This window comes from Artemia sp. Qi Xiang Cuo, chromosome 8, assembly GCF_049724085.1.
Source record: "Artemia sp. Qi Xiang Cuo chromosome 8, ASM4972408v1, whole genome shotgun sequence".
Classification (NCBI taxonomy): Eukaryota; Metazoa; Arthropoda; class Branchiopoda; order Anostraca; family Artemiidae; genus Artemia; species Artemia sp. Qi Xiang Cuo.
The window spans coordinates 1,692,543-1,717,866 of NC_142801.1; the positions used below are offsets into that span (position 1 = coordinate 1,692,543).

Sequence of the window (25,324 nt, forward strand, 5' to 3'; positions counted from 1 at the left end):
GATTAAAAAAAATAAGGCCCAGGAGCTGATAGTGGATAAATGATTCGCTCTTACCGTACAATATGGAGTGATTAGTAATACCATATATCTTGTTCTGTTATTATAAACATATGCTAGGCCCGAATCGGACTCTTCTTTCCGTTTCTATGCTTTTCATTGTAATTCAACGTCTCTTTGTACTAAATAAAATACACAAATCCAATTTACACAACCATGACAAATGTATCATGTTTGATTTGTCTAGATTTTCAGACTAGACATAAAATATTTAAAGAACCTTTTTCAATATTATTTATATCTGTTGCTATATAATTTTCTTTTAATTTGAAATAAAATTCATACTTACTTACTTACTTGTACTTGTTGCGAGGCAAAGGCTGTTCAGCCCAACTCAGCACCGAGGATATGAGGGACCATTTTCTGCCACTGACTTTGGTCTCTGTTTGGGGGCGGATGATTTCTAACCACGATTTATCCCAATTGTGTTCTTACTTCCTTAAACCTCCGAAAGGCTCGAGGTCTTTGTTCATTGTGGTATGCAAAGATTTAGTTTCGACACCTTACCGTTTCTTACAGTGGAAGAAGGCCTTAAATTCAAGGGACTGACGGGCCAGGTACTCACTTGGGCTTCACATAACGTGACCCAAACAATGTGAGCCTTCTGCTATTGGCCATAGCGGATAATGAATGCTTCTGATTGCACATTTACATTAGTTGCTCACTGCTTATCCTTAGGCCAAGTTTGAGGTTGCAAATGGCTCTTAGGCACTTCCGGTCCAAGATCTTGAGTGAGTGTTCTTCTTTGGCAATTAGCGGCCAGTTTTCGCATCCATACATCAGGATAGAGCAAATATACGACACGTAGACTCGAAGTTTGGTCTTCAGGCTAATCTCTCTTCTGTACCGTAATGGCTTAAGTAGTTGGACAAAGGTGCTTCATACGTTGCTTATTCTTCATCCTTGTTTATTCACAAGGTCCCACCCTTGATATCAATCAGTGACCCAAGGTATCTGAATTCTTCTACCTGTTCAAGCTTTTATCCATTTATGGAGACTGACGAATTTTTATCTGCGGAAAGGCGCTTGGTTTTTGGGACACTGATGGCCAGGCCTGTCGGGCTAGTGTTATTTGCCACTCTCTGCAACATGTCCATAGCCTGGGCACTTGATTGGGCATGGATTGTGCCATCGTCTGCGTATTCAAGGTCCCCTAACTTTTCATCGGTGGTCAGCTCGATTTCGTCTTCCTAACTTATGGAATTTTTGAAGACCCAATAAATTATGTGGATACAGAGGATCAGGGAAGCTGGGCAGCCTTGTCGGATGCCACAGGTGATTTCGAAGAGCTCAGTGAGCTCCCCGCACACGCAGATGTTGATACGAGTGTTCTCATTGTATACTTTCATCAGGCTCACCAGGTTCGGTGGGATTCCATCTTCCAGAATGATTTACGATAGTAGCGGGCGAAGTACTGATTCAAATGCCGCTATAAAATCCGAAAAGACAGCAGTGGTTCCTCAGTTGTGGATAGAGCGCCGATTTAGAAGGATCCGAAGTGAGAAAATGTGGTCCACGCATCCCATTCATGGGTGGAAGCCAGCTTGATTTTTCCTAGTTCTTCGCTCTCTTTTGGATCTAAATCTGTTTACAGCGACGATTGCAAAAATTTATGTGGCCATGTTCATGAGCGAGATCCTCCGATAGTTTTCGCAGTCACTCCTGTCACCCTTCTTGAACACTGGAATGATAGTTGCATCCCTCAAATCTCCGGGGACATACTCGCTCTTCTAGATTTTCTTGAGAAGGTCCGTGAGTGTGCTGACCAAGGATGGGCTTGCTTTATACAGCTCTGGTGGTAGCCCAACTTCTCCTGGCGCTTTGTGGCTCTTGAGCATTTTACCACTTTCATTACTTCTTCAAACGTAGGTGGGGGGGGATGTTGGTGGGGTACTGATCTTGTGGTTTGGAGAGTTCAGGTCTACTTTCCGGTGGTATGGGAGGCGGGAGGAGCTGGTTAGGTCTATTTAAGAGATCTTGGAGTGCTCGGTCCATCGATTCATTCTTTCTCGTCTTTCGATTATTGCTGTACCGTCCGTACTCTTTACGTTTTTAGCTGTTAGATTTCCCGTTCTCTTGAGGTGTTTAAGGATCTGGTATTGTCTACGGGTATCATCACTTCTTGCCGCTTTCAGTTCTATTGCAACACTCACTCAGTATCTATTCTTGTCCCTCCTAGCTAGTCTGTGAGCTTTCTTTCGACGCCGTTTGAACTCTTCCTGATCTTAGGAAGCTTTTGACTTGTCCGAGAGTTCCTGAAGTGTCTCTACCGTTCACCACTTCTTGTGGTTTTTTGCTCGCTTTCCGAGTATCTTTAATGCTGCTTCTTGTGTTGCTGCTTTGATGTTTTGCCACGACCGTTCTATATTTATGTCATCCGAATCGTCATTCCGATCTTGGAGGACGGCGAGAGCTTCGAACCTGTTGCTTAGCTTGAGATCAAACTCAACCTGAATTGCTGCGATTCCTAGCTTCTTTGTATCTTATTTATATGTGGGGCTTGTTCTTCTCCTAGCTGACAGTTTCTGGAGTAGTGCGGCTATGACAAGGTAATTGTCTGACCTTTTCTTTTTAGCCAGTATCTGCCCCTCTCTGCTGTCAAGGACAGAGGATCGCCATCTTTGACTTATCATTAGATAATCATGTTGTGCAAGTTTGCGGCCATCTCGGGGTATCCACGTGAACGTATGATCAATTTTATGTTGGAAAAAAGCGTCCATAAGGGATATCTTGTTATGTATTGCAAACTTAAGCAATATTTAACCATTCACACAGCGTTCTCTACGTCCATATGGTTGGGGACCTACCATGGTTCTACCGTGTTCTGCTGGGTTAGAACGGGATCCTACCCTTTCATTGAAATCCCAGCCACCCACCCCCCCCCCCCAACCACAATCTGGCCTCAGATAGGAAGGTTGTTAAGGACCGCCTGTAATTTGTCATAAAAGTGATCTTTCAGGTGGTCAATAAGTCCCGTGTAGGTGCATACGCTGTTATTACTGTCACGCTGAAATTGTTGTCCATGCAGTCGGATCTTCGCTATTCTGCTGTAGCTGGATTCCAACCGAGTACTAATGATTCAGTCTTCTCACTGAGGATGAATCTGACACCATCTGACGGAGGCGTTGCTAGAGCCAGGGTTATAAAAGTGACATACGTCAGCCATTTCTGGGTCACTGATCGTAATTTCACTTTGGTCATTCAATCTTTTTCAGTGAGGCACAGGATGTCTAGGTTGTATCGGCAGAATTCTTTGGCTGTAAAAGCCTGTGTCAAGTCATGTTTTGGTGAGCATACATTCTAGGTCGCAATTCTTAAAGTCCTCTTCATCATCTTCAACGATGTTGTTGTTTTACCGACTCGCCCACTTCTCGCCAAGGTCGCCGGAGGCCTTGACGCGTCGCCTGCCGGAAACGCCGTAGAATAGGTTGTTTTTCTTTGGTTCAACATTATTCCATGGTGTTTTGTGGGAATTTTGTTGACCGACGGCTCCCCAAGCCATCGTTTACCCTGGTGCGTTAGCACTCTTAAACTGGGTTAGGCAGTTTAAAAGAGGTCCACCCTTCCACCACTTTGAGGTGCATCTAGGATTTCCGAACGGACGTTAGGGATGAAGGCAAAAGTGCTTGAGCCCACTCGTAGCAGTCCATAACCACTGCAACAAGCGGGAATACACCTTGCCATGTAAACCCACCTAAGTCCGAAGGGATTAGAAATAAGATTCATAAGCCCCAATGCATTTAATTTACACTATAAAACGAAAATCTAAATGAGAATTTTACCATGAAAATTAATCTTAATATTTTTTTAAAATAACTAATAAAAATAAATACAACCCTTTCAGGATTATGAGGTGAGACGATACCCACAGAAAAAATGGGTTGCCACATCAATGGATGCTTTCACCTACGAGGAAGTTAATTACCGCATATACCAAACCCTTTTCAACTATATTAATGGTTCGAATGAAGAAGGTCAGTATTTTTAGTCAGTGTACTTTTACACTAGCTTAGAACTTTCACTAGTTTAGTGTCGGTGTGCTTTTATACTGTATCAATACTCACAAAAACCAATTATTGCTTACTTCTTAAAATTATAATTGAGGGCCAACACTCTCTTTATTGAAAACCTTGGCACAAGAGACGCCGAAAAGCAATACTCCTTAAAAAGTTTCTCTTAAGCCTAGTTTTAGCTTAATATTGCTGATGATATTTGTTAATAATAGATTAGCTGTGTTGATATATAATGGTGGATAATGTTAATTTTCAAAATGAAGCAATGCAATGAAATGAAGTAAATGTGCAGGTTTAATCTTGTTCTAGATCATCAGAGACTTCAAGAAGTATATAAAATTGCAATAGGTGTAATTTGACACATTTTGTAATAGACACTTTAAAGATAATTTTTTTTAAACCTGTGAAATAAGCAACCAGGCTTTTGGTCATAATTTTCATACTTAGTACCACAATAGCACTTCACAATTTTAACTTGAGTAAATACTTTAAATTGTAAAGCGAATTGCCAAGTTGTAAACTCCTTGGTTTAATTTTAAGATCATTAAAAGATACTATTTTGATTCTTGTATAAAACCAAATTAAAAAATTAACAAAATATGATTCTGATATGAATAATTTTCTTTTGGTCCTCTGAAAAATAATGTGATAATAGATTGAAGGGGAAAGTCTCTTGTAAAGAGCGTTTGTTTTATAAAAATTATATGTTTTTTAATTAAGGGGTGGTCTACAGAGCTTACCATGATTCTGATGTCATTCTTACCATATTCTAATCCCAGTGGAAAATTCATCTTGAAGCATTTAATAAATCTGGCACGCCATACGATTCCTTTTTTAGCCGTACAAATCCTGAAATCAAATGATGTACAACAGTGTGAAAAATCTGGCTGAGTCACTACTGCTTTTGTTATATGGCTTCGCAGGGGCATATACCATATTGAAGGACACTTTTGAAGGCACCTACTAACTAGGAATCATAGGCTTACAGGCATGTGTTTTCAGTTATTAGTTTAACGTTTAAGTTTTGATTCGGGCCAATTCAAATTTATTCCGCTATGGTAGCACTTTTTGCAACTTTGATCATGCTCTATAGTTTTCACCCAGCGCAGATTTATGGTAAAAACTACTATAGGACGAACCCATGCAATCAATGAAATTCATTCTCGTTTAGCATCTAGACTTGACATCTCGTCGAAGTACGAGATTTTAGTGGAGATTTGATTACGATATAATGAGCCGACGATTTTTTGGTTAGGTAATATTTTGAAGGGAGATTGAAAAGAGAGAAATGAGGGATTAGGAGTTTATGGGGCCTGGTGTATTTTACATGTTTAGCTCTAAATCTGAAATGCTTGTTCTAAAGTCAAATTGCCAGTTTTTCCCCGTCGCAGATGCTTGTGCGAAATAGTTGACTCGAGCTGGTTACCCATCTTCGAGGTGATTGGAAAACGTTCTTTCTAAAGAAAGAAAATAATTTCTTAGACCACACTGCTTTTTTATTTACAAAAAACTAAACAGAGAAAAACGGGTTTAATTTAAATAAAGCTTTTTTCCACTGCTTTATTTAAATAAACCAGTTATTTATCTCTTTAATTTTTGACAAAAGAAAACATTTTTTTCAATTGGAAAAGTGTTTTCTTTTGTAACATATAAGATGTGATTCATATTGGTTCAGAACAAATGAATTAAAATTTGAAATGCTTATTTTAAAGCCAATAATCACTAGGTTGTTTTTCCTGTCAGTTAAGCTTCTATCATATTCTTCACTAGCTTTTTTTGGGATGATAGGTTTCTTATTGCCAAAAATAGCATTTGTTGTAACATAAAAGATGTCAAGAAAAAAACTAGGTTGAGATGAGAAAGTCTGTGAAGACAACCATGACGTTAAATTTGATTTTAACTTTTAACCTCTATTTCAGGTATTAAAATTCCGATGACAAAACCCGTCACAATACTTGTTCTCCCTGGAGAAGGGCCAAACTGCAAGCAAACATTTACAACTGCTTTTTTTATACCGGAAGATCTCCAGGCCAATCCCCCTACTCCGATAGATCCAACAGTGATCATTGAGGAAAGGCCAGGATTCGAACTCTATTCAAGGTGTGTGATACGTCCTAATTTTTAACTGAAAATTAATGAAACAACCTACGCCTCAGCTTAATAATAATATAGCCTACTAATAATTTGGTTGGCAAATATGAATTGGACAAAAATTTTTAGGTAAATATATTTTAGAAATAATTTCACCCGAAATAACTTAGGCTATTTGATCTGGCAATTATGAATGTATCAAATGCTTCCTGGCAACGAACTGCAAGGAATGAGAGATATGGCTAATAAAAACCGAAACTATAAAAAGAACGGTACTTAAGCATTAGATGGTCACTTTTATATATTGTGTAAGGAAACCAGTCACGAAAAACCCACCAGACGGGTTAACTGCAAGATAACGCTATAGAGAAATGCAATGCAAAGCGTGTTTTTCATTGCGTTAACGATATTTAAACTGTTTTTGGGGGGTTTAGGAGGAGGGTGGGGAAGGTACCTAGGGTAGGTTATGTATTTAATATATTCTGTGCTTCACCCCCACCCCCCTCTAATTTGCAAATATGTAGCCCAAATTTTTTTTATAAAATATTATATATCCATCCTACTTTATTTTATTTCACTAGCATTAACCAAACTTGAATTCTTTAGAAGTGACCATATAATGCTTAAGTACCAAAAGAACTCTAAAGAACGAAGCTTTAATCAAAATAGTTGTGACTAGAAACTCTTTAACTCATGCTGAGTCTTCATATAGGCTATAAAATGAATTAACTACGAAGTTTCTCATTAAAATTTATTAGCAAATTATAAATTACAAAATTGGAAATTAGGGATGAAACTATCCAAAAATGGTGCGATCCTGATGGAAATTATTAACTAAAATTCAATATGCCTGTGTATTTGAGCCCTAGAGGTCCTATTTACAAAGTGTCAAATTTCAAAAACGAATGAATGTTCAGATGATTACTAATTTTACCTCTGATCTCCGTTCATAATGTGCCAGGCTTGTATGTATTAATTCTCTTCTTAGCTGGTCATCTAACCGCAGACAATGTGAACCATGCTTGCCTTCTAACCACAGACAATGTGAACTTTGCTTGCCTTCTAATCGCAGGCGATAAGAACTTATTTAAATGTAATGGCGTCACCATAGGCTTCGTAGAGCCACCCTGGATAAAATACGAATTCTTCCTTAAAGTTGTGACCTGTTGAAGTCGTTTTGCGGCCAGAAGTAGTAATGTGCCAGTTTTAAGATACAAAATAACTATGTAGCTGGTTCTGAGGCCGGACCTCGGCACTTGGAACGCGGAAGGCTTGAATATGTTGATTTTTTTTTTTGTCACTTGTCTTCTAACTGCAGATAATGTGAACTTCTTCTTGGTTTAAAGGCGTCAGATTAGGTTCGATACAACCACCCTGGGAAAAATACAAAAAAACTATATAATTCTAACAAAAAGATGTTTCAAATAAATATAGAGTTGCTCGTTTAAAGGGTACACATATTCGTTGTTCTTTTGTTTTTAGTCAAATAAGCAATATTTGACTTAATATTACTCTGTTATCAAATAAGTGATAACAATTGAGTTAAGAATTTCTAGCGTGAATCCTATTCCTCCTTCCTGTTAAGTCATAAAAGAATCATTATTAATGCATTAATGAATCATATATTTTATAGGAATTATTTTCTTAGGAACTCGTTGTGTATCCTACTGTTGCTTCTCACTTAACAGCAGATTTCATTTATGATTTGAAGTATTCGTTAAATACTAGTTGTGTAATGTCTTGAAAACCGCAGATCTTGCTTGCTCTTCATTTTCGTGCATCGTTCCCTCCGGCTTTCTTCAGTTCAATTAAGAAATTCTATCGTGAATTCAATTCCTCCTCCCTGCTTTGCCCTTCTATCCTGTACAGACGCTATAATAATACATTCCTTATTCAACTGTGATTTTCTGCAAAGCAGATTGTCATCTTGTTTAATTTTGTATACGTCTTAGACATTAAAAACGTCTTCTAACCAAAGACAATTTTTACTTCTTCTTGATGTCATGGCGTCACCATAGGTTCGATTCAACCACCCATAGAAACGTGAAAATTCTTGCTTAAAGCTGCCTCCAATTTAGATCGTTCTTCCGGCCAGAATGTCAACCAGTTTTAAGCCAGTTTGTAACCAGTTTTAAGAGAAAATAACTTTGTAACCGATTTCGACGATAAATCTTTAACCACAAATATACATAATTATTGCTCGTTTGATCAATTTAAAAAAAGGCATATAATTCTAGCAATAAGATTTTTTTTGGATGTTGTCGATGCTTCCTTCAAGACAAAATTATATGTCATTGCATTGCATTTGCGTGTAGGAGTGGAAATTGATTTCGTTGAACAGTACATACAAGTTGACCTTTACCTTAGTCGAGCGTAACTCAAGAGATATGAACTTCGTTATCTGATTTTTCCTCAGTAATTATATTCGCCTTAATTATGTTCTTACACAATTCAATAGCAATAAGGCGAGTTCCGTTGCACCTCCCTTATAAAATATCGATGTTATGTCGAAGCATAAAGACGGCATTTTTCCTCATTTTTAAGTCATGGGGTCGCAAATCTGCAGTGTCTATTGAAATAACGAATTCTGGAATGAATTCAATTTCTCCTCCCTCTTTATCTTTTACAGAATCATAGATTTTATCAGATTTGTATTCCCCTGGGAGGCGATCAATAATTTTCGCATTTCTTTTACTAACGTCTTTGTTGAGCGAAACTAAAATAACACGATGTTTCATTAGACTAAAATTTTGATTTGAAAGAAATTCTCCAAATACTTCCTCAATTAAATTACCACTGAAAATTGAACCGTGTATCATCGAGACCATCTGGCAGAGTGAAAATGAACTGCACGTTTGGATGCTGTTGTCCCACTGAAGGAGGGCGTGGATTTACATCATACTCCACTTCTCGCATTTTCTTGTAAACTTTCTCATAGTTGTTTGTGTCTTGAATCCATTTGTGGAACTCTTTAGATAGCAAGGGATGTCCTAGAAATGGCAAACTAATTCATTTGGATGTTATGGGGATGGCAAAGCAAATCTACTATGCGAGTAACATTATCTATTTGCAACTTTTTTTACAGTAACATGGAGGGCTTCACAGTAAATACACGCAATATTGAACGGTCCCAATGGCTCGTAGTTAATACTTGCGCTGTTTACGGCATCTGTATAGTTGTGTACTTGGTTTTGTGCCAGAGCTTGCTGGCATCGAAGATTACGAAGAGGTTTGTCTTCTAGACTAATATTTCCTTCTTCTTCAGTATCATTTTTTACTTTTTCTTATTCCCACGGTCACTTGTCTTCTCACCGCACAATTTTTTCTTCTTCTCTTTCATCTTTGACTCGTTCCGACACTCACTTTTGCATGAATTGTTAGCGTTGAAGATTACGACAATGTTTGTCTTCTAAACTAATATTTCTTTCTTCTTTACTCTCATTTTTTACTCTTTCTGGTTCCGTGGTCGCTTGTATTCTAAAAAGACAATTCTATGTTGTTCACTTTAATTTTTGACACAATCTGATTCTTGCTATTTGTTTTGATCCTCGTGCTTGCAAGTCTTCTAGCCACATTTTTCTTTCATCTCAATTTTGTATTTTCATTATTTCAGACAATTTATCAATGCCCTTTGTTTTAACTTCCTGTATTAGTCTACTCCTATGTTTGTCTTTTCACCAATTGTGAATTTACGTTGTCCGGGTCTTTTTCTTGGACTTATCACGTTTGATACTTCAGGTGGTTGGAAAAAAATATTTTTTTTTCAAACAAATCATCATTTATGATAATTGTAAAAACAAAGTTTTTTAGGTCGTCTTCTTTTCTGTTTTCTTATATCTATAAAATTTATTGGAGAGCTTCTAAAATAACTGATTGACATTTTTGGAAAATTGGTATCCAGGGGTTTTCTGGCCAAAACAACCATTTATATAGGTCGCGAGTTTCAGAAAATTTGTTAAGAGCCTTAATTTTGGAAAAAGATTCACGTGAGTTTCATCAGACTTATATATATCACTTTTGTAATGACAGCATGTACTAATATAGAAGTATTCATAATATGTAACTGCCATAAAATTTACGTACTTACTTAATTAAGTCTCATCCATCCTCAAGGGACGTTTCGGGGCTGTTCCTTTCGAAATTTCGTTGGCCAGTGCTCAATATACTATTCAGTCACGTGCAGTTGTGTATAGGTGGGTGATGTGTTGCCCCTAAAAATTGTCAACCCAGAACTTACGAAGTCTTTCCCGTGCTCGACGTCCTTCAGCAGTCCCTTCGAGCGAGACCTTGGTTAGTCGAATAGGATCAATTATCTGGACGTGCCCAAGCCAGCGCAGTTGCTATCTTCTAATTTTGTTTAGGATCGTGTCTGATGATCTAATCTTCTGCGGATTTCTTCATTTGTGACACGGTCATTGTATTTAACCTTCGCTATGCGTCTTAGGCATTTCATTTTCAATGCAAGAAGGGTATGCTCGTTTTAAGCTTTTATTGTCCATGTTTCAAACCCATACGGAACAATGGGTATGATCAGGCTGCTAGAAAGGTGAGTTTTCAGATGCTTTAAAAGGTGGCCCGATTTCCATAAATTTGAGAGTCTTCTGAAATTGGAGCTGGCAAGGGCTAGGTGACGTTTAATGTCGGCAGTGTGGCAATTATTAGGCATTAATAAACTGCCAAGATAAAGAAATCGATTTGCTGTTTCCACTTGCTCACCATCAATTCTTATGAGAGGGGTTTATTGTGTCCTGGTGCTGACATGATGTAACCAAAGATTTATTTGAATTATTCTGCATCCCAAACGACTCCGTTGCTTGAGAGATGCTGTATGCCTGTCTTTAGAGTTCTTGGGAGGTCGTAGCTAACTGGTTAATATAATCAGCATACTCTAGTTTTGTCATTTAGGATTGCATCTATTTTTGTCAAATACCTAGTGGGTGTTAGGGAGAGGATGGCTTGCAGGAATAGGTTTGAACTTTTGAACTCGTTGTACATGTCTCTGACGATTTTGAAGATTTCGTCTGGAACACCGTGGTGTTTTAAAATATGTCAAAGTCCTTTGCTCCATATGAGGTCACAGGCAGGTTGAAAAGCAATGAATAGTTGATATGGCTCTCTTTTAAACTCAACGTAGCCTTCCATTAGTTGGCGCGCAGTAAAAATTTAATCAATAGTAGATCGTCCTGGTCGAAACCCAGATTAATACTCGTCGAAAACATAAGCAGTGATTGCTTGCAGTCTATGGAGGAAGATCTTAGTTAGGATTCTGGTTTGGTTGCTTGTCAGGCGGATAGGCCGGCATTTTTCACAGTTTTTCTTGCAGCCTTTTTTTATGCATTTTGACTTTTGTGGTTATAAGCCGCTGTCATGAGACAAATCTAGTGGACCAAGTGGCTGTTATAATACTATGGTATAGGTCAACAACATTGTCCGAGTCAATTTTTATTAGTTCTGCAGTGACACCGTCTGGTCCTTGAGCTTTGCCTTGCTTAAGGGATTCTTTTGGCCACTTTGTTCTCAAGTCTTATTGGAGATGGCAAGGTGTCACGCTTTGTGATTGAGAAGTAGGATAGGACGTTTGATTCCGTCACTACTTTGTTGAATTTCCCATAAAAATGTTCTTTTTATCGGGCGAGCTTTGTTTTCACATTATTGATAACGTTCCTCTCTTTGTCCAGGATCATGGACGTCGTAAGGTCTCTGCTGGTGGGTAATTCTCTGACTTTTTTGAAGAATTCATAACTGTTCCCTTTTTTCAGCTGGGTTTCACTGTTCTTACATCTCTCGGCAATATGGTTTCGGAGTGCCTTTCGGACTTTTCTTTTTCATTTTCTTGTAAACTTTCTCATAGTTGTTTGTGGCTTGAATCCATTTGTGGAACTCTTTAGATAGCAAGTGATGTCCTAGAAATGGCAAACTAATTCATTTGGACGTTATGGGGATGGCAAAGCAATTCTACTATGCGAGTAACATTATCTATTTGCAACTTTTTTTTACAGTAACATGGAGGGCTTCACAGTAAATACACGCAATATTGAACGGTCCCAATGGCTCGTAGTTAATACTTGCGCTGTTTACGGCATCTGTATAGTTGTGTGCTTGGTTTTGTGCCAGAGCTTATTGGCATCGAAGATTACGAAGAGGTTTGTCTTCTAGACTAATATTTCCTTCTTCTTCAGTATCATTTTTTACTTTTTCTTATTCCCACGGTCACTTGTCTTCTCACCGCACAATTTTTTCTTCTTTTCTTTCATCTTTGACTCGTTCCGACACTCGCTTTTGCATGAATTGTTGTCGTCGAAGATTACGACAATGTTTGTCTTCTAAACTAATATTTCTTTCTTCTTTACTCAAATTTTTTACTCTTTTTGGTTCCGTGGTCGCGTGTCTTCTAACAAGACAATTTTTTCTTCTTCACTTTCATTTTTGACACAATCTGATTCTTGCTATTTGTTTTGATCCTCGTGCTTGCAAGTCTTCTAGCCACATTTTTCTTTCATCTCAATTTTGTATTTTCATTATTTCAGACAATTTATCAATGCCCTTTGTTTTAACTTCCCGTATTAGTCTACTCCTATGTTTGTCTTTTCACCAATTGTGAATTCACGTTGTCCGGGTCTTTTTCTTGGACTTATCACGTTTGATACTTCAGGTGGATGGAAAAGAATTTTTTTTTTCAAACAAATCATCATTTATGATCATTGTAAAAACAAAGTTTTTTAGGATAGGACGTTTGATTCCGTCACTACTTTGTTGAATTTCCCATAAAAATGTTCTTTTTATCGGGCGAGCTTTGTTTTCACATCATTGATAACGTTCCCTTTTTTGTCCAGAATCATGGACGTCGTAAGGTCTCTGCTGGTGGGTAATTCTCTGACTTTTTTGAAGAATTCATAACTGTTCCCTTTTTTCAGCTGGGTTTCACTGTTCTTACATCTCTCGGCGATATGGTTTTGGAGTGCCTTTCGGACTTTTCTTTTGAGAAGTTTGTAGGTGTCACGGCTACTTTGGTCAAATTTGTTTCTGTAGAGGCGTTTCTGATCACATACTCGTATTATATCTTCAGTGATCCAATGTGGCTAAGCGGTCAGTTTCTTTAACTTGTGAGGGGGTAGATATATTCAGGATGTCCACAGTATCTTAGAGAGGCTAGTGGTATAAACGTATTTTTTGTAGGGTCACGGACAACTTCTGTTCGGAATCTGGGAATCTTTGTCGTCTTGGCAAGTCTTTTTAACTTTGGTCATCAGCAGCATGTTGTCCTAGTCAAAGTATCCTCCATGTTGTAAAACAGTTTCTGTTTCAGACGAGTTTCATCGTCTGGATATTAGAATAGAATCAATCATGTTTTCATTCTTTCTGCTTTGGGATCTCCGTGTAACCTTTTGTAAGTGTCTGTGTTTGAAAGCGGTGTTTGTGATATATAGTTCAGTCTCTCGGAAGAAGTCAATTAGCCGTTCTTCCCTTGCATTAAGAGTCCCATGTTCATCTCTCCAACTGGCTTGGAAACCGTCCACCATTGCGTTAAGTTCCCCATGAAAATTAATATACCTTTGTTGTGTATCTGATTAGTTATATTTTGTAAATGAAACTAGAATCGATCACAGTCCTCTTCACTTTGGACAGAGTTTGGAGCGTGTATCTGGAAGACTGAGAAACTTTTGATGGGTCCTTTTAGACGAATGGTTGCAATTCTTGCAGATATAGGAGTGAAGGTAATCTGTGCCCGACAGGTAGCTGAAAAGAGAATGAAACTGACACCCTTTCGGTGAAAATTTACAATTGTTATATATGATGATTCACTGAAGAAGAAAAATTTTTGGCCAAGCACTTGAACATTCAAACGTGATAAGACAAAAAGAATGACCCAAACAATGTAAATTCATAATAGGGTGAAATAAACAGCCTGGACCATTCAAATGAGACAAGACACATCTGAGCAGTTGCAGCAAAGGGCATTGAAAAAATGTCTAAAATAATCCAAAATGTAAATGCAAGATGAAAATGCAAAATGAAGAAGAAAAAGAATATGTGGTTAGAAGGCAGATGAAATTGAAAAAAATTAATTTTACGTTTAGAAGACCTGTGACAACGAGAATCAAACCTAATTACAAACAAAAATTAAAAAAAAAGGCTGCACACATGTTACAGCCATAATCATGTAAAACTCGCTGATGTCTAGAATAATTCTTCAGTTTTCACTTGGTTAGACTAAAAATTAAGCTCATAAAGATTATAATATCCTTAAAACCCTAAGCCACTTATTTTCCTCATAATCAAACGAACCGAAAGTGAAAGTGAAGAACAAAGAAATTTGCAGTTAAAAGACATGCAAAAGCGATAATCACGACGAATCGAAATTGAAAGTGAAGAAAAAAGAAATATTCGCGTAGAATATATGTGACAACGAAAACGAAAATGACACCTCATGAATTAAAACTAAAGAATAACTTGACGGTTATCCTAATGGATTATTAGATAATCAAATACATAGAAGCTGCTGAAAAAGTGAAGAACAAAGAAATAAATGGTTACAATACATGGAACAAAGAGGATCGGAACGAATCAAAAACAAAATTGAAGAACAATAAAATATTTGATTTGATTAGAACATATAAAAACTAAAGTTCAGAAGAAAGGATTTTACGGTTAGAGCAAAAGCAACAGCGAGAACCAGAACGTGTCAAAAATGAAACTGAACAACAAAGAACTGTGAGGTTAGAATATACGCAAAAGGAAGTCAAAAACGATATTGAAGAACAAATAAGTGTGCGGTTGAAGACAAGCGAAAGCGAGCATCAGAACGAGTGAAAAATGAAAGCGAAGAAAGAAAACTTAGGTTAGAAGAAAAATAAAGTCGCTTTAGCTTCATTCAATCTAGGCGATGATCGAACCATCAATAGTTGTAATTTTTTTAGCTTCGGAGTAGTTTGACAAATTTATCAAAAAATCAATTGAGCTGCACATCCGTCCCAAAACTCTATAGGTGATTTTTCTTAAACCTGTTGTAATCCATTCAATTCTATTTCTTGCCACCAGTATTTGTTTTGTAGTGTCGAGAGTGTCCGTGGCATAGTGCAACTAGTGTCACTACTGATCGTACTAGTATATGGTATCGCGATTGGGTGATTGGTGATTAGTGATTCTCCCTCTTATTACTTTAGACCATTAAAAAGGGCAATAACCCTCTCAATTTTGAATCAAAAGAGCCCTTTTGAAGTTTTTACTACAAAACTTTCTATAAAAACACTATATGCCCCCAGGACTTAACTTACAACCTTAGCCCTGAGGACTGTGAGGGGGTTGTCATACTCAAAAACATAATTTCCGGACCCTTCAACGACGTTCAACAAAATGGCAATATCAAAATGTCGATCGCAAGTTTTGGGCAAAATGATGGGTGTGGGACGGGGGGGGGGGAATTCGCCCTCCGAGCACTCAGGACACTAGCCCTCTCAATTCCCAATTGAATGAGTCCTTTCTGAAGTTTTTGAACAGACCCAGGTTCTGTATGCTCTGCCCTCAATGATTTTCGTACTGTGGGCTTGCCACAGCTATAAACAGTAGGGATACGACAAGTTTGCTTTCCCTGGTGAGTATGCTCACGCTATTAAGCAAAATTTTGTTCTTTCAAAAATTTTACTTTCCTTCGGGAAAGCTATCTCACATAGTATAGGACCCATTTTCTGTACCAAATCACTCTACTCTCTGTCTCTCTAGACTCTACCATGGTGAAAACTGATAAAATAAGATTGCACAGAAAAAAAATATAAACCTTACTATTTGGCAAATCAGGATGACAAAACGATTTAAGGAACTTGAATAAAAAAAAACACTTCGCGAATCACCCCAGGCGGTGAGTACACGAACTCTGACCAAAGGCGATGAATGGCCCCTTCAAATTGAAGTATAAATTTACCCTCGGTTTTTCAAGTTATTTTATTTCCTGAATGAGTCAACCATACTACTACTACTACTACTAACAACTCACCGCAGAATCATGCCGGTTGACGCCAACACAATTACACCTACTTCTCCTCCCTCCCAATATATTAAATGACTCCCTTTTTACACCGTCACAGAAAGTTCCCATTTCCTGAAAATCTTTCTTTATGACGTCCTCCCACCCCAGACGGGGACGACCTGCTTTCCGTTTAGCCCTAGATAGTCTGCCGAAAAGGACCATCTTCGGCAATCTGTCATCCTTCATCCACACAACGTGCCCTAGCCACCTTAACCTTTCTTTCATTATAGCCCTAGAGAGCGGTATTAAACCACATTTTTCGTATAGCCTTTTGTTTGAAATACGGTCAGTCAGACGATTACCCAGAACAATCCTTAAGCAATTTCTCTGGAAAACATCTAGCAAATCTTCATCCGCTTTTCGGAGCGTCCATGCTTAAAGCCATATTTGACCATTGTCATCACTGTAGCTTCTAATATTCTAATCTTGGTTTGCAGATTTATCTTCCTATTCTTCCAGACTTTTTTTAACTGTGAAAAAACACCCTGAGCCTTGGCTATTCTCTATTTAACATCTTCACTGCTCCCACCATCTTTACTAATAATACTACCAAGGTAAGTGAAGCTGCCCACCTGATCAATCTTTTCATTACCCAACGTCACCATGAGTCAACCATAGCCAGCACTTTTCAGAGGCTTGTTTCTTAATTAGAAGCTTCTTTAAATACATACCATAGACAGTTAACCAAGAGAAAAAATTAACGGGGAAAGAATATCTTTTATAATAAATAGGACCAGGGTTGAAGTATTAAAATTTAAGAGAAATGAAATTGAGTTTATAAGATGGCGCTTATCCGATAATCTAACACAACTGTTTTATCTCTCGAGTCATTAAACACTTTGAGAAGAAAGATCAGTTGCAGCTATAAATGAGATTTGGACGAAAAAAATTGTGAACCTAGATCACTCCCTGGACATAAAAATACCTAAGATTCTTATCTACTCTTTCATAGTAGTAGGTAAGGTAAGGTATAGTAGGGATAAGGAGGAGGGTTTTCATAATGAAGGGTTAAGAAAGTACGTCCTTGAATGAAAGAAAAAAAGAGAAGATAGGATAAGATAAGATAAGATAAGTTTTATTCTTCATTAAATCCACATACAATATTACATGTTATTAATCCCTCAAAGGCTCATTGGCCTGTAAAAAGAGGGAAGACATATGAATTACATACTCATATATAAAAAAAAAAAACAAAAGAAAATTTAAAATGATCACTTACTCACATATGAAGGAGAAGAAAAGAAAATATAGATAAAATGGAAACTATAGAAAAAATTAGAATAAATACACTAAATTAATTAATTATGTTAAATAAACTCAAAAAGAAAAAAAAAAAAAAAAAAAAAAAAAAAAAAAAAAATTATTACTATAAGCGAATTCCTATCGTCGAAACAGAATTATGTGTATTGTCAGGTAGAACCAATATCATAATAGCTGTTACGATATTATTCATAACTCATATCCAAGATATTAAAATATCATAACATAAGCCATATACAGCCCTTTTAAACTTATATTTAAAACTAAATAAATCCCAATTCATTCAGCTCTGCTTATTTCTGAGGCTAGGTAGCAAAATTGACGTTTATGAGTTAATTCAGTCATAAGGCTTATAATTTTTTAACTGTAATAAAATGGTGCGAAAGCAATAAAAATTAACCCGTCTTTATGAATGCTACTCCTTAGTGAACTATACAAGTTTCACCAATAAATATTGATAGTCATACCTGAGGCCTGGGAGTCATAGCGCAGAGAAAACCACCATAAAACAGAACTAAACATTCAGGGGACATCAGGGGACATCAACTCAAAAAAAAAAAAAAAAAAAAAAAAAAAAAAAAAAAAAAAAAATTATTCAGTTTGAATCTTAATTAAATGGTCCTTAAGAATCCTCTTTAAAGTGCCAAACGAGTGGCATTTCTGGACTGAAGAAGGCAGGGAGTTCCAAACCTGATGACAAGCGATGAGGAGATTGAAATCTGACCGCACAGTGGGAGTAGGAGGAATGCAGATATTATGTGACGAACGAAGGTTACATGGAGCAGAATCAGAAATAAACTGAGGATTTTTTTGAAGAGATTTTGGAAGATTGCCATGAAGCTGATGAAAAACAAAAGAAGCACAAGAAAGAATGTAGATAGACTGTAGATTTAGAAGCGGTATGGGTGAAGAACGGTTGGTGTCCATACCCAGACGCGGTGTTTTAAAATAAATTACAGAACGCGACCGCAGTGTAGAAGGAAAAGTAGACATCCATACTATGGGGCAATAAGAGACATATGACTGGACAAGGCAGAAAAAAAAGAAGCTTCAGTATAGATCCAGGAAAGGTATGTTTGAGTTTTCGAATGACACCCAAACTCCGTGAGACCTTAACCCTAATCATGGCTATATGGTATCTAAACTAAAGGTTCTCATCAAGCAGGATACCAAGAAACCGGACCAACCGATTCTTTGGTCTAAACAAGGAGCCTTTTGACACCTGAAGCTGTGTCAGTTGAGGGAAAGCTACACCAATTCGAGAAAAAATAAGAAAATGTGACTTGGTAACATTCAAGGCCAAGTAATTCACCTCAAACCATGAAACTGCTCTCTCAAATATTGCCACCAGATTAGACCTGACATCACATTCCGTCTTCCCTAGAGTCCCAAAAATACTTTCGTCAGCAAAAACAACGAGGTAATCTTCATTAGAAGTAGCATTGGGACACGAAGAAACATCCGGATGACACAGAGTGCAGCATACTAGAGGACTGGTGTTTTTGACTACTGAAATCAGATCATTGACGTAAATCAGAAATAAAAGGGGCCAAGAACAGATCCCTGTGGGACACCATATTCTACTTCAGAAGGGCTCCGGAAAAGCGGATCAATTGAAATAAGTCTACCAGAAAGATATGATTCAAACCAAGAGAAAACATTTGATCTTATACCAATATGCGATAATTTCCAAAGAAGAATATGATGAGTCAAAGAATCAAAAGCTTTACGAACATCCAAAAATAAAACTGCCGGGATAAGACCAAAATCTATTGCCGAATGACTGAAATTCAAGAGAGATGCGCAAGCATGCTCTGTAGAGTGATTCGCTTGGAATCCAAACTGGAAATCATGGAAAAATTTTTCGACATCCATAAAACTAAGAAGCCTGGATAGCATAGCCATCTCAAAAATTTTACTGAAAACAGATAGAAGAGAAATTGACCTATAATTAGCAGGATCACTCCGGGACCCACCTTTATACAGCACTATAACCTTAGCTCGCTTGAGTGATTCAGGGAAAATTCCATTCACGAAAGACAGATTTACAAGCTTAGTCAATGGTGACAGAATAGCAGGAAGAACGGCACGGATAACCCTTGTAGGAATTCCGTCCGGCCCTGAAGACGATGAACCTTTAAGTGCATTTACGATCCGAGCTACCTCAAACTCAGAAACAGGGTTCAAGACCATTGACTTTAAACATGGGGGTCCAAGATAGGCTCTGAAATCGCAACGAGGAGTTGTAGAGCTCACAGATGAAGCAGTCGTTTTTACTATATTAGCAAAATAAGACGTAAGCTCTAGCTGAACATTTTCATCACCTTGGACAATTTTACCGTCAACTATCAGCTTTGTTGGAACTGAAGGCGGAGGGGAGTAGGTTTAAGTACAGAATTAATAATTTTCCATGTCTTCCCAACATCCTTTCCACACTCAGAAAATTTCCTGTGATAATACTGAGACTTGGCCTTCCGACACAGAGAATTAAATATATTCCTATAGGCCTTGAACCGCTGATGATGAGAAGTAGATGACGAAGCCTTGTATAGTTTCCACAGACAATTTTTCCTTTTCCAGCTTTTATGGAGACCTGGAGTCATCCACGGATTCAGCAGTACTATCTTTTTCGAGGTATGAGGCTTTGGATTCTGGTGGCAAACTTCTAGGATACCCTCTTTTACTGAATCATAAAAGAAATCAAAAGAGCGGTTAAAATCCGATTCAGAATCCAAACTATCCCATGGCTGATCAGTCAAACGAGATTTAAGTAGACTGATCTCACTGACACCAAAACGAAAAAATGGGAGATTAGATGGCGAAACTTTACGGTGCAATCGATTATCAGTCCTATATCGTGAAATAGTAGGGAAATGATCAGAAATATCACTAATCATCACCAAATTATCTAAGACATCTAGTGACGAAAAAATATTATCAATAAGTGATGCATGCATCTCAGTAACCCGGGTTGGTATACAAACTGAAGGTAGAGGTCCCGCAGAAAGCATCATTGACAAAAAATCTGCAGCCGAAGCAGAATTTTGATTCAGCAGGTTAAGGTTGAAATCTCCCATAAGGATTAATTCGCAAGGATGCTTTTGGACTAAGTCCAAAACCTCTTCTAGAATTTTCATAAACGAAGGAATAGATCCACTAGGGGATCTGTAAACCAAACCGACTACTAAATTCTTACAACCTGACTTAATCTCAGTAAAAAGGGATTCAAAGATTCCTTCCTCATTTCTACTCAAATCACTTCGGAAATTATATACAAGATGATCGGCAATATACAGGGCAAGGCCACCTTTCGCCATCCGTTTCCGGTTCATCCTCTCCATCCTAAATCTTTGGATATCTAAAAGCGTATCCTTTTTTGAATCCAGGAAAGTTTCACACAATCCAATAACATCCGGAGTTCCACCACTGACGATCCGTTTCAGCTCTTCAAAAGAGGAACAAAGTCCCTGAATGTTTAGGTGAAGCACAGAGAAAATACCATCTTGTTTAGAAGAGGCATAACCACTTAATTGCGAAACATATTTACTTTCAATAACCTATTTAGGATCATTATAATTCCTATTTCTACTTCCAACTGAATTATTAATTATACTTTCTATATCTAAGGGATTATTTTGTAACTCAACAAACGTTCCCCCAAAGAGTTGACATCACCCTGGTCACTAAAAGAATTAATCATTTTACTTACGGTGGATACATGGCAAGACCTCCCTTAGCCATCTTGCAGCGGTTTATACGTTCCATTTTGTAACCATGGATATCCAATAGCATTTCATTGCCAGAATCCAAAAACGTCTCACATGAACCCGCAACATCAGGCTATCCATCAGAAACAATTTGTCTTAAATTATCTATTGACGAGGAGAGACCCTGAATATTGAGCTTAAATGCTGTCAGAGAATAATTTCCTTTGGTAACCTCCTCTCCCCCCAAATCCGAAACATATTTACTATAACTAATAGGGTTTATATTAATCGGACTTTGATTAGCCTGACCCACATAATTATTTACGAAACTAATTAAATCGAAAGGATTATTTTCAAGCTCGCAAAGCCGACTCTCATGGCTTAAAAAATTCACAAAAACAGGTTTTACTTGGAGTCTATTAAAGTCACCTGATGAACCAAAAAGAAATCTTTACTTAAATCAATTGCAAAAGAAAAACCTGTCAAAGGATTACAAACAAACAAATAACTAATTGGACATCAGGTATTATCGGAATGAACCATTAGCACGGAAAGAGAAACAAAAATGAAAAAAATAAATAAAGTAAATAAATGAAAATCAATGAACTGTGGAAGGCATTTACAAATTAAGAAAAATACCAACAAGTCACATACTAATGCATTCACGCAAATAGTTTATTTTACGTATACGAGTTTCACCCGGAACTTTGGCTAGAACTTGTCCATGATCCGACCAAACACTTCTTGGACCAAAGGTGCTGCGAGCCGCGTTTAATAGATCGCGACGCTTTTTAGTTAGGTTTTCAGACACAAATACACCTGACTTAACCAACTTACTTTTTGCTGCAAACACTTTTCGAGCAATATCCAATTTTGAAAATTTTACCAGGATGGGGGCAATTTTCACATTCTCAGTTTGAGTAGCAGGCATACGGAATCGATTAGCCTTTAAGAGGTCCATTTTTTTGAAATCTTGCAAGCCCATTATTTTTTGTTATCACTTCAATAAGATTATCCATTAATTCCACATTGGGGTTTGGTTTCACACCGTAGAAAATTAGGGTGTCAAGTAAGGTATCCTGCTCAAGTTGGTCAACCCTGTCCTCTATTTTAGAAATTTTATTTTCAAGCAAGTTCACAGCATTATAAAGTTTTTGAAGGGTTGATTCAATTTTTTCAAATTTAGCATTATATTCAAGGGAAATAGAATTATAAACTTCATTCACAATATCTTCACTGATAATTTCCGAAGCTCGGTAATCTTTCATTGTGTCTGATATAACACGAGAAATGTCATTCATTTGGTTCGACTTAGTGTTCATTAGTTCCTCTTGAGTTTCATTCATTATTTCCTTTAAAGTTGATGCTGCTGCAGAAGTTTGAGTTGACGGCACTAGGCTGGATTTTGGTTTAGTTTTAGGTAGAGACAAGTAGGTTTTACTCTTAGTCTTGAAAATATCAGGGAATAGGCGCTGCTCTTCAAAAGCCTTATTTACATCTTTATCTGTCCTTGTACAAGCTTCTTTAAAGTGCTCATTCCAGTTGCGGATATGAGCTTCAGCTATATTATGCTCAGAGTGGGTACCGTAGCAAAAGACTAGGTATCTAGCTTGATTTTTCTGGTCTGTGGTGGATTTAATAACAACTGATGGCCATAAGGGGTATCCCTGAAATGAAGCTAGGACAAGATCGAACTCTTTGTATTTTGCCATTATACAATCTGCAGTTACGAAGGGGGGGGGGGCACTACAGGTAACAAACTTCAACAACTAAATGTTCCAATCTTCCACCCCAAAGTACTCACGCTTGTAATATGTGCTTAGTTCCTTACACAAGTTCAACAAATTTCAGCAAGGACTATATCCGATTCAATTGAAAACTTGTTTAGCTCTTCACTCGTTGAACTCTGACAATTAACTGAACTGAATGAGGAGGAAGACAAGCTTGTTTAACTGTGTTGGGTTGTTGCTGTAAAGACTTTTTATGGCTTTGACTGATTTACTATTCCAGCCTTTGCTTTTTCCCGATTGTATATCAGAGCTGCGTTTTAAGAACAGAATTGTGAATCAAGTGATGATGCTAGATATCCACAGATACAGCCTAGCACGGCTAAATAAAAATTATCTGATAATATGGATGAAGTCCTTCAGACAAACAATGATCTCCCAACTCACCACAGATTTATTTACATCTTTCATTAGAAAAGTGTCCTAATGGTGTATTTAGTCGTTCAGGTTTTTTTCTTAGTTTGTAACCCGCTTGTGTTTTCTTTTTGGGTTGAAAATAAACTGTTATTGTTATCAGAATATATTCCATTCAATATCTTTCCGAAAATAAATAAGAATTTGAATCATAATTCATCAAAGTAAATAAAAACAATGCTTAACTAATTTAATCGATCGTGAAAAACTCATAAGTAAATTTGTGGACCATAAATCTATCCAAACAAAGTATAATTTTGGGCTAAAGGGAGCACAAAATTCTCCATCCAACCTGGCAAAACTGACAACCTCGCCCAAACTCTAACTAACCATTCAGTGTATTCTGCTATTGGACTAACGATTGTCATAGTTATCCTCAATCGTAGTGTTTCCCATTGGATTTCTTTAAATGTATATAGAACTTGTCTTTTTTATGTGTGGTGTGCAAAATAAAAAGTTTTTGACTCTTAATAATTCAACTGCACATGGCTCCAAAGAGATTCTGTTACCACAGGAACGCAGTTCTCATACAGCGGAAAGAAAAACTATGCAAGTAAAGAAAATACGATGATCAGTTTATTCAGAACACTGTTTTAATTATGGGTATCAATTAGTTCAATGATATAATACCCCGTCCCCTAATTTATTTGCCAATTTATGTCAGTTCAAAGTAATTGCGATTAGGCTTGGTTGAAAAAAATATACTTAGGAGAAAAAAAGGGTTCAACCTTAAAAAATAAACATTTGGTTTGAATTTACGCGAAGGTAGTGAGGGCCATTTCTGAGGAATGATGGCCGAGTTTGCCAGGTCAGGTGTTTAAAAGCCTATAAAACGGCTATTATATTCATTTAATAGTATTTTTACCTTGTGTGTCAATGCCCTGTGTTACATTGAAAGAGAGGCTGAGATAGGGATCAATGAACGAAGATTGACAGAGAGCATTAAAGGGAAGAAAGCCGACAAAACGAGGCAAAAAAAGAGAAAGAAACGAAAATATAAGAGCATACACACATATATGTGTACAGTATGCGTGCATAGGGTTTAATAATAAACAAACTTCTGTTTGGTAATAAAAGCAAAACAAGGACAAATGTCTTCAATCATTTTCTGTTACGTTTTGTTTTATTGTGTGACAGAAGTAGTGAGTTAATAATAGTGTCAAAAACAGTGATTTTTTTTACCATCCATCTGGAGCCAAACGGAAATCAAAATATACTATAATGGGTTAAGGGGGAGGGTTTTCATAATATATGATTAAGAAATTGCCTCCAGGAGTGAAAGAAAAGAGAGAAGATAGGAGGAAGACAGACTTGTTTAACTGCCTTGGGTTGTTGCTGTAAGGACTTTTTATTGTTAATAATACTAGTAAATCTATACAATATATTTTTATCTGTCTTTTTGCTTCTAGGCAATTCTCGGGAAACGCAGGAGGTTTCTCAGAAAATGAATTTATAACAGAAGGTTACACTCTCTATCAATCACTGGAAAGGGATGGTATTGCAGATGCACAGTATGCACCATGGTACATCGTCAATTATGATAGCCCCGAAACTACTGAAAATAGACAAAATGTAGTTTGGTTTACACGATTGATGACTGAAGAGAAAAATTAAACTACTTTTGTAATTGATATTTACTATTAAATAATAATCTAAAGGGAACTATAACTGTTAACCTAATTCTTTGATTCACCACCATAGGCAGCAAAAAAGATTTCCCTGTGTAAAGAGTGGTGTGGGCACAATGTATTTTTTTTTTATAAGGGCACTTCATATAGAATGTGTTTCTCTGAAACTTCAAAAGGGCTCAACCTCCCTTCCCAAGGACATCATTTCCGAAAAATATCCAATTTGAATTTTGAGTTGTCATTTTGTTCAACATAGTTGGAAGGTCCAGTAAATATGTCTTTGGGGATGAAAACACGCCACAGTCCTATGGTAGAATGCTATAAATAAAACTAGTTGCCCACT

At 37.2% G+C, this 25,324-nt stretch overlaps 1 protein-coding gene across 1 annotated transcript in view; it reads left to right on the forward strand.

The window, feature by feature from the left end:
* LOC148949058 (heme-binding protein 2-like) overlaps positions 1-25,015 on the forward strand; it is a 51,142-nt gene extending 26,127 nt beyond the window's left edge. The window contains exons 3-5 of the mRNA XM_089092810.1: positions 3,902-4,031; positions 5,990-6,170; positions 24,763-25,015. Coding sequence (XP_088948936.1) covers positions 3,902-4,031; positions 5,990-6,170; positions 24,763-24,967 — 516 coding nt within the window. The 3' untranslated portion in view covers positions 24,968-25,015. The remainder of the gene's footprint in view (positions 1-3,901; positions 4,032-5,989; positions 6,171-24,762) is intronic.
* The last annotated feature ends 309 nt before the right edge of the window (positions 25,016-25,324 follow it).